General features: G+C 41.2%; 1 protein-coding gene across 1 annotated transcript in view; it reads right to left on the reverse strand.

Annotated features, from left to right (window-relative positions):
• Window positions 1-13762, reverse strand: part of szt2 (SZT2 subunit of KICSTOR complex) — a 108508-nt gene that overhangs the window by 7445 nt on the left and 87301 nt on the right. The window contains exons 64-71 of the mRNA XM_079158648.1: window positions 12980-13182; window positions 12241-12337; window positions 10969-11049; window positions 9418-9492; window positions 5270-5335; window positions 2401-2614; window positions 401-578; window positions 178-300 (exon numbers count right to left, since the gene is read on the reverse strand). Coding sequence (XP_079014774.1) covers window positions 178-300; window positions 401-578; window positions 2401-2614; window positions 5270-5335; window positions 9418-9492; window positions 10969-11049; window positions 12241-12337; window positions 12980-13182 — 1037 coding nt within the window. The remainder of the gene's footprint in view (window positions 1-177; window positions 301-400; window positions 579-2400; window positions 2615-5269; window positions 5336-9417; window positions 9493-10968; window positions 11050-12240; window positions 12338-12979; window positions 13183-13762) is intronic.

Genomic DNA, 13762 nt, shown 5'->3' on the forward strand with positions numbered 1-13762 from the left:
AAACAACAAAACTAGGGCTGCTATGAGCAATTCATGTCATAGTCAAGTCACTATTTATTTCAATTAATCAAATATATACAATTTCAGAAAAAACTAACTACGGTGATATCCTTTTGCTTTTTCTGGCTCACACCCAAAAAAAGGTTTCTTCTTTTATCTGCTTTCATGTGTCTTTACCTCAACAAGTGCCTCTCCCCATCTGACTGTTCCTCAAATGGAGCAGCATTGTGGCACACCACCAGGGACACGTCAAAGTCATCATGGTGGTGCAGGCCCTCCAGATCCTTGTAGGAACCCGAACTAAAGCAAGGAGGAAGAGAAGATAGAGAAGGTTAAAGTGAAGCTGTGATTATATGAGAATATATAGTACATGTATACTGTGATTGGGATGCATTTCTACCTGTTCCACAGAGCCACTAGTGCATACTCGTGCAGGTCAGGCGTCCCTTTCTTGTTGTCAGTGGCGATGGCAGCCTTGGACATGCGGAGCGGTTTCATGCCGTAGGTGCTGGCGTGGTCAGTGATGTAGTTGTAGAGCTGATGAGCTGTTATCATCCCCGTGGAGATGGAGAAGCTCCCTGATGGACACAAGGTCAGAGACTCTTATGAAGACAATCAGGATTGCATTCAAGTGAATCTTTTATCTCTCCAATGACTCGGAAAAGAGCTTCTGCTCAGACTGAAGCAGCAGTTATACATTAATACGTCATGGAAGGAAAACAATAAAAGCAGTTGGGTTTGATTTAACTCATCTGTTTTTCTGTGCCAGTGAAACAATTTGAAAGATTCTATTTTGGCCAGCAGTGAGCTGTGGGGTGAGCTTGAGGACATGCCAGACATAGGGTGGATTAATACCTACACTCTAAAGAAGCACTGAGCCTGTCACTTGTTGCACACTCAAAGTCCACTCAGTCATATTTCTTGGTATTAAGGTGTTGTGTTTCAACAGCCTAATTAAAAATATCCAGCGAGGTTGGTGATGTTTGGACAAATTTGCACCGGGCCCATGCACAGGTTTAGACCTGGTGGCGCCCCATATTGAGTGACTTCAAAATAGTGGTTCACATGTGGTTCAACATTGTCATGAGACATATCCTGCAAGTTTTGTTATCTCTTGAAAACAAAATGTGATACTAACAAGCTTTTGACACATTTTGATAAGATTGGTCCTGTAATTATCCACAGAAAATGTAGTTGCAATCGGAACTAAGATTTAGGAGGAAATGTCAAAAAAACTATTTTTCCGAAAATGGCGTAAAAATGATCTGCCAGACTTATATTGTTCATGAGGCTTTTTGTAGAACACGTTGAGGGGGACATGTCTGTCCAATTTTAAGGCAATTAGACTTATGGTTTGATGGGCGTGGCCTTGCCCGTTGTTAGTGTTAATCAAAGCGCTGCCGCGTGGCCAACGGGAGTCTAATTTCTTAGGAAGCACTTAAACATCATTTACAGTTACTGGGCCAACTTTCATGTTTCTAATTTGTTCCAGCTTGTGAGAATTTGAGCCGCCCCTTTGGGGCTTGAATGCTAATAAAAGGAAAATAAAGAAGTGGAATTAGTCCACCAACAGCCATCAAACAGGACATTTTGAATTTTTAAGTAAAAGTGTTGTTTGTGGTGTTGTGAATGTGGAAGTACCATGTATGTTCTCAAATGGTTAAAGAGAAACTTTGCATCAAGTCATGTATGCAGGAAAAGCAAAGCTGTATTAAACACTATGGGTTGAAAGGTCTGTTGAACCACACCCATGATCGAGTAGAATAGCCTTGGTGTTACTCTTTCAGTACCGTTACTAACCTCTACTGCTAGATATCAACCATAAATACTGTGTGGGTACTTGCCGAAATGTGTCCCAGTGTTAAGTATTTAAAGTTGGCCCTGTATACTGGGTCCGATTCGTAGGCCTGTTTATGTATTATTTCTTAATCAGATAGTTCCGAGCATGTATACATCCCCCAACTTAAAAGTACTGTCTGTGCCGTTAACGGTACTGAGCCTGACCTTCTTTCCTCTCCGTCACTACCGCTTACATTTAGTTTTTGAGCAACCAGTCCCAAACTAAATGTTACTTCTAAGCATCAGCAAGATACAGTAGTAACAGGTAGAATAGAAGTATAATAAACAAGACTGGGATACTGACGGATGGAGTAAAAGCCTGTGGCTTACAGTAGCTTTGAATGCATTGTGAAGGCAATTTGCATATTTGTTGCACCACTTAAGCCTAATCCAACCAAGACTTTTGATCCACTGTGAGTTAATCACAAGGTATTCCGATGGAGTCACACAGTTTGCTATTTCCAGTGCAAATTCTAAGTGAATCTACCTACGTGTGGTGATTCTAGAGGACTCATGGGAGGTTGCAGGGTGAATTTAAATATGACTTTACACCTGAGTCACCTTGGAAGACGTGGTTGCGGCCAAACTTGGGAATGTCTGGGTGATGGGAGATGAAGTCGTCCAGGAAGTCGGTGAGCTGGTAGCCCTGGCGCAGCGTCATGTGGCAGCCGACCAGGTACTGGTGAACCACTCGCAGGTGGAAGTCGTAGCTGAAGGAGTGAACGTGCATCAGGTCCCGCACCTTGTCGCACTCCTCGGTGAAGAGCATGGAGAGCTAAAGACAGAGGGGTGGACACAGTCATAACCAGCACAGAGAGACTAGCGGAAAGTCACGGGGCTAAAGAAGTCGCAGCAAAACAAGTGTGTTCTTGATAAGTCTGGCCGTTTTCATTACACACATTTCTGGGAGTGAATAGCATCTCTGACTGGTTATCTGTGTAATCATCCACTTGTGAACCTGCTTTGCATTTGAAGGAGTACAACCTGCCATTTCAGCTGCAGCCGGCCCCAAAAGCTTTGTGCTGTGCACCTTAAAGCCCTGCTGCTCCCATTGCTTCTTAGCGGGAGCCTTTTGTAAGCAACTTTGATATCAATCGGATTCACAATGGCATCGTATTTAATTAAATCCGACATCAAAAGGGGGCTGACAAAAGCATTAATTGCAAATGTGAATGGCTGCAGAGAGAGGCCGCAGTGTGCAGTTAATTACAGCACAATGAGAGTTTGCGGGGAGGGCTGAATGCTCCTGCTGCGTTTACTTTCATCTGGACCATTTGCCTGGAACCTTTACAAACAGGCTTCATCAAATCAAAGAGGTGAGAAAAACTGCTTGGCTCTCTTTAGCGAGAAAAAACCTTCAACTCTGGGACCTTGCAGCACCTTTTCCCCGTCTCAATGCTTGTTCACAAACTAGCACAAGGGCAGGACAGTCAGCATTATCACCGCCCTCATCCGCAGGGATAAGAAAGAAGAATATTCTTTTGGCACAGTGGAATGAAAAAGACAAACATTAACATGTCTCTCCCCGGAGGTGTTCCCTGCAGTCTGGAAGTCTAATTAAGTGTGTCCTCTTAGCCTGCTATCGATGAAGCCAGGAGGCCATTGGGACTAGAAAAAACTCTTCAGCTCAATGGTAGCACATTTCCTGCGTGCGTCCTCTCCACTGTCAAGCTAACATTTATTATTTCCTAACCTGTAATCCCAAACGGTTCATGTTCTAGCTAATTAAACACCCCGTGTAACAAGTTGTCAGGTTGAGTCGTCGGGGCTGCAGCTCATCTCCTGTCAGTCTCTCTCTCTCAGTGGAAGTGAAGTTAATGACAGTGGCTACATTGATGGTAGAAGCTGTAATCAGTCTGGGTCTCACAAGAAGAAGAGAATACACAAAGCATGTTGATTAAAAAAAAAAAAAAGAGCAGAAAAGCTTCATAATGGTGACAACCATTGACTTTTCCCTTTCAGGGTTGTACTCCTGCATTATCTGTCCTGGAAAACAGAGATAATTAAACATGTATGTTATACAAACATTGTCATTTTGGTGGAAAGTAAGGTATTTTACAAATAGGTAGCTAGTACAGTGATCTGACAAACATTCTTGGATATACATTCTTTAATGTGGTAGTATTAGATTGACTGTCATCTAGTTTTTTGATTGAGTCCATGTTGACATTAACAAATGAAACATACAATTTCAGGTGAAACATCCAAAACCATGTAGGCCTACATGTGATTTGTTTGTTTTTTTAAACCTCTTGTGCTTTTAAATAAAATACAAAATTATGATTTATATTTGTAGTTTTTTTAAGTGATAATTTCAAATATGAGGTCAGATGTATGTTTCCATCTTGATAAACACATGTGGGACTTTGAAAAAATCAGGGACAACAATCATCCACAACCTTAGTTTTCTATACACATTTGAGAATGTTATAAATAATAATAAATACATTAATTACAATAACAATTTTGGCCTATATGTGAATTCATCAAATGTGAAATGTTTTACACAGGTATGGAAATCTAAAAATACTAGAATCAGCCTATAAACTAAAGCCCATATGTACTGTATGTTTTTAATAATAGAATGCAGCTCTCCTAATATTGCTAGAGGCCTCAAATTACTTCTTTGACACGCATCAAATCACTGTTTTGTGCTCAGTAGTTTTGCCTTATTTACGCTAGTGCTACATGTCGAATTTGAACAGAGGTGGCCCTAGAATTGAACCCTGGAGATCTCCACATCATTTTTGTTGGCTCAAATATGTAGACATTGACACAAAATCAATCCCTCATTTAACTAGGATTTGAACCAAATCCAACCAAATGTCACAGTCACAGCCCTATGTTATTCAATCATGGCCCTTTAAACCCAAAGAGATGCTAGAACTGATAGTGGAAGTAGGCCTGGAAGGAAGTCCTAGCTCCAGTCAACCCCCTGGCAACCAAAGATGCAAGAGGAAATATAGTAAGATTATCAGAGAAAGGGCAGAGGGGACAACAGCGACTGAACGGACAGTTACACAAATACAAGCTGAGAAACCCACGACACCCAAACCAGCAAGCACAGAGGCGGACAGCCTGTTGAAAGTCAAGACGGAAAAGGAAATCAAACGAGAGCTTGACTTTTGAGGCCTGAACCTCAAAAAGAAGATATTTCACAGCAGACCGTTGCTGAAGTAAAACCAATCTTCATCCAGCTAAACCTGCTACTTGCTTTGTAGTCTAGCTGTATGTCGTAGCAACTGTCGGTCCCACAGTATGAAAAAACACTTTGAATACTGAAACCCATTCATTCCCGAAGAGACAAAAACACAGATATGTAGATTTGAAAAGGAAGAGACCAGGACTGATGGCAGCAAGCAGAGCGGCGGGGAGGGGTGAAGCCTGATTGTAGTGAGACACCCCTCCCTTGAGAATGGCTGGGACATACCGCACAGTCAGATACTGGGGTGGCATCTGGAAACGGCTTGCAACGAGGTTTGGTGAGGAGGCTGCCCTGATGGAGAGATGACATGAGGTGGGACTAGGCAGACACACAGACAGATGGGATGAAAGGAAGACTGAGGAGATACTACAATAAGAACATGGTTTCTCAAACCTTTTCCATGCTGCAAAAAGGCAATGAGACACACATTACATACGTACACATTAGAGCTGTGGACCTCCAGTTAATAAGACTGGTGTCCAGAGGTCAATACAAGAATATCATGAAATCTGTTGTTGAGTGGACCATTTTACCGAGCTATCCGACTAGTCAGGAAGTCGACTACTAAAACCACTAGGCAGCACAAGTTAATGTGTAAAACACCAATGATTGTATATACAGTATTTACATATATTCTGCTACATTCATCAAGTTATAGTACAATGGCAGTCTCCTATGCATAATATCACCTTATTTATCATTGTTTACCGGTGCATTGTCACAGTAGGAGCCCAACTGTTTCCCTCTGTGCTGCGGTAAACTAAAGAGACATCTAATGTAAACAGAAACACTTCTTGTGGGTGTTTCATTGCAAATACATTTAATGTGAAGCAGTAGGTTTTTATTGTGAAACTACAGTTACCGCTAACTAGTCAATTTGTGAGATCACAGTGACCTTTGACTGACAAATTGGAATCAGTCCATCCTTTAGTCCGGGGGGACGTTTGTGCCAAATTTGAAAAAAATCCCTGAAGGTATATCTGAGCTTTCACGTTCACAAGAATGTGTAACTTTTGAAAAACATAATCTCCCTCTTACAAATGAAAACATAGATCCATGAGCAATCAAACAAACCTACAGCCTTTCTAATATTAGCTAATGTTTGCAAAATAGATAATGCTGCGGAAGTGTGCTGAATGTATGATTCCTCTATACTTGTGCTACTATGTTCTTTGCATTTATCATCCCCTCGTCATAGTAGGAAAAGCACTGGTGTTTCCAATAACATTCACAATGGTTTCTGTTCTATTCAAATGTCCCAGTAAACCATGACCATGTGACAGCAGGACCCTGAAACTGAAGCCGCTGAATGGAATTAAGCCACCAACAATTTGATCACGCACGCCTGTTCTTTTTTTCTACTGCAACATGTGTACAGTAAAAAACATAATAATGAAAAAAAAATATATATATATATATGTATATATATATACATACACATATATATATATATACATACACATATATAGGCCTACACACACACCCCGGAGGAAACAAATGACATCTTTGAAAACATCAGTCTGTGCCTTTGTCACATTAAAGTGCACTGGTTCCAAAATCTGAAAACGGATCAGTCACAAGAGGGAGAGAATGGAAACGGCTTGTGATGCTCACCTAACAGAACCAGGGCTTAAGCAGGAAATGAAGCTGTGGGGTGTTGGCAGATGGGATTAGAGTTACATCTGAAAAGCCTGAAATCTTTCACAAATGCTGAATCGCAGCTGTGAGAAATCACAACTCTGATCATGTGTAGACCACACAGTAGAGCCATCTTTGAACTCAAATTATATATTTAAAGTTACAGGAAACTAGATTTAGAATTTATGCTACATCTATATACAGGCAAAGGATTTTGAAGTTCCAAAAATATTTTAAAAAACTGCTCATCTATCCAGAATATTCTGCTAACGGGACAATATGTTAGCAATATTCAATATTCAGATCAAACAACTATTGTCAATGTAAAGATATAGTGGAGTAATGGCTACCTGAGCAGTGAATGAAGACACTCTCCCATTGTGGGTGTTGTAATCCGAGCTTTTCTATTTTCTTTCTTGTTGCCATAGCCGTTTACTTTTTTACACCGTTAGCATCGTTAGTGGTGAGCCGCTGCTCAGCCGTCGCCATGTTGAGAGCCGCTGACAGACAGCAGAAATGCTTCCAATCTTTTTATATAGCACCTTTAACAAATTTAAGTCTAGAAACATATCTGTCCCATCAAGTTCTGTCTCATAACTGTCTTGAAACCGTGTCTCTTCTGTGGAGGGTTTAACTAAATTGGACGGTGCAATTCAGCTAATAAGCTACAACATTCCCTCAAAGCTTAGACAATGTGCTACAACGGCAACTGTCAGGGTAAAGTTTCCCAAAGTTTAACTTGAAGTGAAGGATTTGCGCGGCTTTACTTCAACCCTGCAAGCAAATTCCATAGGAATTAATTGATTTGGCTGCAGATTTTGGTATTTAAATACAGATGTGAGCTGTAATAGTTTAAACTAATTAGCCTATTGAATGTCCCTCAGTATTCCTCCCTGTGAAGAAACACTGCCAAACTGCTTTAAGACCCAGCATCCGAAAACAGGAAGCAAATAATATTATTTAAGGAAGGAAACAACCTGAAAGCAAATTAATAGCAATCCATTCCATCTAGTAAGAGCTGATAGAAAGACCACAAAATAACCCCCATTTAAGACCTAATCAGTCACAACGCTGAGCTTCAGTGTCTTAAACATACTTGAATGTTTGTCTGCTGGACAAAAAATCCCTCTTTCTTTCTTGCAGAAATACATCTCTGGCAATGCACGGCATGACGCCGTACGGATTGGAGAACGCAATGCAGTCTAAAAAGTGACATCGTGTCAGCAACACCCTGTAAGTGAAAGTACTGAAGCAAAGTTATTTTCTTTCCAGATGAAGAATCGCTCTCGGAGAGCATCAGGATTTCATCTTCACAGGCGGGTTACCTTTTGAAAGGTTCGGAACCAAAAACAAAAAAGATATATCCAGTGTCAACAATGGATAGAAACCGAGGTCCAAGAAGAAATGCTAGTTAAATATGGTACATTTGGAGGTCAAAGAAATACAAAAATATATAAAGATGTGCTGCCAAATTAACACATATTGAATTTATCTCACAATTTCTGGACCTGGATGTATTGTCATTCTACTTAAAAAACATTGTTAAAATAATGGTAACATTAGTAACAGCTGTATGTCGTAAATAAATGAGTCGACATGTTTGTGCAGTAAAGCAATGTTCCTTCATGCTGTTTGTCAAAAGAGCAAGTGCCAAAAAAGGCCGATGGATGCTGCCAGGATTCAAACAGCTCGGCTGCCATTTCCAGACTCTACTCCCTTTAAAAACGTCGCATCACTCTTTCGTCTGTTCAAATGCCCATAAACGACATATGTTTCCGTTCCCTTTTAGTGGCCGCTGACCGTCGCTCTCACCAGTTAAAATGACAAACGTCATTGGCGGTCGGTCAGCCGTCGCTAATTAACATGACTTCTGTGAGTAACTCGGTGGCAGACCACAATGAAGCTCGGCTGTTATCTGGTTTGTTTGCTCTCTGCCAAATATGATTGAATTTATAAGATTTGGTCATATCTTGGGTGATTAAACTAGGGCCCCAAATGTGGTGAAAATAGTCCCCAACAAATACATTATTCGTTATAGAGAGTCACAGACAGGGAAGTGAGGAATTATCGAGAGACAGACTAGCCCATTGTTGGTTTCAGTCTTTTCATGGCATTTGTTGACAATAACAATAATAAATGCAGCTTAATCCTTTGATAACTGGAGGTTCTATGAGCAAAAACCTCCACTATTGATGACCAGAGAAATCAGAGAACACCAGCTGCACAAACTTCATCAACACATAAGCCCAGAAATGGGACATCACACAGACTATTAACCAAACTTTTTCCCAGACCTGTAATCTCAGCAAAGACCATCTGGCACCAAAGATGTAGAGCGAAAGAAAAACCCACAGCAATGTTATCACAGCAACAAAATAAAACAACTACAGCAAGGAGCACATAGCAGCAAACGCCTTCTCAAACCATGGACCATCAAGTAAAAACACAAGACTAAAAATGAATTTGTATTTTAATTAGTTTTTCAGTTGCCCACTCTTTCTGACCCATGGGACCTTGAAGACCCTCGGCCAGTTGCCCTGGAACTTTCGTGAGAATCCCTGGAACCCAATTCAGGGCACAGAAACTTCCCCCACAAGTCCCTGGACCCTGCTGTGAAACCACTGCTATTCAAGGAGATCAGTTGACCTGCGGTTCTCTTTCATGCTTTCAATCCTACAAAACCCCACGGAAAGAAAAGTCACAGCTCAGAGTGGAGCTTTCTGTCAATCATTTACCTGGGAGTTGACTGTCTGGCCCATGGGAATTCGGGAACACTCCAGTGCATACTGCTTCACACAGAAGTAACACCCCTGGAGGAAGGAGAAGGCATATGGAGAACATGTGATTATTTCATGAAAAAAACATCCATGGGGAGAATGGCACTCTGAAGTTTACTTTACTGTTCATCGGCATAGCTGCAGGTTTCAAAGAGACAGGATGATAGTTTAAGACCTTTCAAATGGCCTCCAATAGAAACTCAAGACTAATTGAGCCACACAAGCACAACATTAAGTCCCAGTGGGTTTATCTCCCACTGAGCCTACAGTGGCTATTTAAAGCTATAACGAAGAACAAAACAAAAACCCAGAGACCAGGAAACTAATTGTGATGTTTGTCTGGAAATAATATGGCTGGAAAAGCAGACAATGCACACGGGGGTCAAACTCACTGTACTTTGAAAACATGGAAACGCTAATATCTCCGGGTCAAAGTCAACCCTTTGCTTTATTTCACTTGTCTTGTCTCAGTTCGAGAGAAAACAGTTGTATTATGTCTTCTATGGCTCTTCAGGAGCTTTCTCAATTCTGGGAAAATTGAATTAGTGATTATCTGTGGGCTGGGAAACTACAAATTGTTGAAAGAACGTCTGCGTAATAAACTGGGGGTAAGGAGCTTGAAAGGATGTTTGGAGCTTGGATGGAATGCCATTAAATGTTATCAAAATGTCATGGTCCCCAGATGATGAATCCTAATACATTTGGGGATCCGCTGACTTTTTTGATCTAGCACCATTATCAGGTCAATATTGATAGCATGCTAACACGCTAAACTAAGGTAGTGAACATGGTGAACATTATACCTGCCAATCAACATGTTTTCAATGCTATTGTGAGCCTTTTAGCCTGCTGACGTTAGCATTTAGCTCGAAGCGCCACTGTGCCTAAGTACTGGCTCACGTAGCTGCCAGCATGTCTTGAAGTAATTTTAGGCTGCATTCAAGACTATATATATATATATATATATATATATATATATATATATATATATCGCTGTGAAAAACGGATTGTGGGTCGGAATAGGCAAAACAGCATGCTGGCTTACATACTGCAAAATGCAACCGGATGTAAAAGGACATTGTGGTATTTTGCTGCATTTGACATACTATGTTTTGGGACCAACTAAATCTTCTTCTAGCAGACACAAGAGTAAGGTAATATAGGTAGTCTTGTTCAACAACAAAACCACTGGTTTACACTAACTTTAGTGTTTGAATATCAACCAAAAGAGACTTGAAATCCATCACAGTAACAACATTCTCTTTTAATCTCTTTTAATACTTTGTCAGTTACTGTAACATGATGCAAACAATATTTTAAACTCCTGACTATTTTAAGAATGAGTCTGTAAAAAGTTGATTTTCATACCCCACTGTCACAAAGAAGTCGTCAATATCATGAATCGTTCCAAATGTGCAAAAAAGGCACCAACAGATATAACTTTGTGATGTTGGCAAACATGTTAGTGAGCTCGCTGATTCTGAGTGCCCTTCGTCATCCTAATCTCACCTGAAAAGCCAGTTCCATCAACACGATGCCCCCTGGCAGCGCCCTCTGGAGGTGATACGCGGTGGTGCCCGATGCTGCAATCTGCAAAGGTCATTTACATAACAGTCATACAATCACAGTTTGTCTAATAAAGGAGTTTGAGCCGTTATTGAATTCCTTTAAAAAGAGTAATAAAGCCCCTGAACCACTTTTGTGAATTGGGACTGGTACTGTTAACATTTATTAAACAGTTAGAACAGAAACTAAACATAGCTTCTAGCTGCAATGTTTACAACAGCAAAGCCAAAGTCTATCTATTGTTTTAACAATATGTTATATTGTAGATGTCATTAGGGGAGTTTTAACATTCTTTTTTTACTTGTGCACCTGTGACTACAACCTTGGGAGGACGTTTATTGACCTAACCCCAACAATGGAGGGCACTGGAACAGGAAACACTATTTGAAGGGGAACCAGACTTTAACACAACACCGGCAGTGGATGGGAGACTGAGCAAAGCAGTGGAAAATATCGCTTCTACAAATGTATTATAAAATGATGTAAATGTACATATTTTCTGCTCTTCGTCAAGTTCCTGATAAAATATCTTCATTATTACAAATTTAGAACCAGTTCCAGTTCAGAACAGGGTTTTTCGTGGGGGGGCCAATCCATATTTGTGAGTTATTGAAGTAGTGTGCAACCAAGTACTAGGAAACTCTAATCCGAGCCACCTCTCACTGATGTTAGCAGCAATGAAAAGGTTACCGCTACCTGACAGAAAAATGCACCATGCTTACTGAACGCCCAGCAGCTAGTTGAGCGCCGCACTGCACAGTCTTTGTCATTGCCGCGACAGCACACACATTCTATCGCTATCACGATCGTCTTCAGAGGCATGAATGCAGTTTACTGGGAAGATCTCTGAATTCAATAACAGCTCAAACACCTTTAGTGAACAGCAATGTACGAGTTTCTAATGCTATAACAGCCTAAACTGATCTCTGCTTTAGATAGTGTATGTAGTACGTAACCGTGTTTAACTTAAGCACTACTAGTATTACTAATTATTCTAGCTTCTAAAACATATATTCAGAAACTAAAAATGAGATATAGCTACAAGGAACAAATGGAAGAACTGTTTTTGGATGCATGGACTCACTTTTAATGAGACACTCCAAATGTAGAGGGGCCACTGTTACAATAGCAGCCTGGCTCGATCCCAAGTGTGTGTGTGTGTGTGTGTGTGTGTTTGGAGAATAAGATTTGTGCATCTCTGAGGTTAACGCTAACCTTAGGGCTGTCCTCGCTCTTCTGCTTTACATAAGAAAAAGACATCCTCCCTTCCGATGACATGGAGTTCAGCATGGCAGCACGAGCCCGGGCAATGCTGTAAGAGATGGGGGGTGTGGAGGACAGGGGTCAGATAGGGTCTGGTTAAACCAAAGAGGTCTTGACCCGAGGGACAACGGACCGCCAGCAGCGCGTAGCCGAGCCGTGAGACATAATTCAGAGAGAGTCCCACGGTCTGAGCCTAGAAAGTGACAGGCATCTGCCCCGCATCTGCTCTGGTTACATCAGCCATGGGGCGGCAGCGCTGCGAGGTCAGAGGTCAGACGAGGATCAAAACACATGTGATGACTAACGGATGAGTGCTGCTCTCAATGGAGGAAGAGAGGACACTAAGAGGGGCAGAAATGGAGTGATGCATTTTTTAAAGTTTTGCACGAAAAAATGAGCAGACACAAAAGGAAAAACACTTCGGTGCGTAACACATAGCACCCATTCACTAATGGAACGGTCAGCCAGTTCATAGATTTCAAACAGCAAACAAAAAGCTTCTAACTTTGTTTAAAAATGGTGTACTTGATGTGTGTCTTCTTGAAGATAGTTTCACATACATTTAAGCCTAATTTGATCAAAGGGGAAGCCTCAAATATCAGGCCAAATGCAGGAGAAGCAATGGTCACAAGTAGACATTCAACAACAATTAAAAGCAATTTTTCTCTTTCTTGTTTTTGCAGAGACAGACCTGCGAGCTGGAGACTGAGGTCGGACCTGCACGAGAATGAAGCCCATGCTCTGCAGGTACTGGACGTACTGCTGGAGGAAGGTGCTAGAAATCTCCAGCAGCCAAGGTTCTTCTTTCAGACGGCTGGGCAGCATGTCAGCCGAGTCAGTGCTGTAGCTTCGGTCTCGACCGGACGCTGTGGAGTCGCTGGAGCGATGGCGTTTCTGGCACACAGAACAGCGGAGTTTACAGCGGACATCACGTAAACATACAACAACTCGTTAATTTCTGTGCCATTGGGGAGATTAAAGTTACTTGTATGAACTTTTACCTGGTTATAAAACTCAATGTAATACATACAGTGGGTACGGAAAGTATTCAGACCCCTTTACATTTTTCACTCTTTGTTTCATTGCAGCCATTTGCTAAAATCAAAAAAGTTCATTTTATTTCTCATTAATGTACACTCAGCACCCCATCTTGACAGAAAAAAAACAGAAATGTAGAAATTTTTGCAAATGTATTAAAAAAGAAAAACTGAAATATCACATGGTCATAAGTATTCAGACCCTTTGCTGTGACACTCATATTTAACTCACATGCTGTCCATTTCTTCTGATTCTCCTTGAGATGGTTCTACTCCTTCATTGGAGTCCAGCTGTGTTTAATTAAACTGATTGGACTTGATTAGGAAAGGCACACACCTGTCTATATAAGACCTTACAGCTCACAGTGCATGTCAGAGCAAATGAGAATCATGAGGTCGAAGGAACTGCCCAAGGAGCTCAGAGACAGAATTGTGGC

Source organism: Pholis gunnellus, assembly GCF_910591455.1.
Source record: "Pholis gunnellus genome assembly, chromosome: 4".
In the NCBI taxonomy this organism is placed as follows: Eukaryota; Metazoa; Chordata; class Actinopteri; order Perciformes; family Pholidae; genus Pholis; species Pholis gunnellus.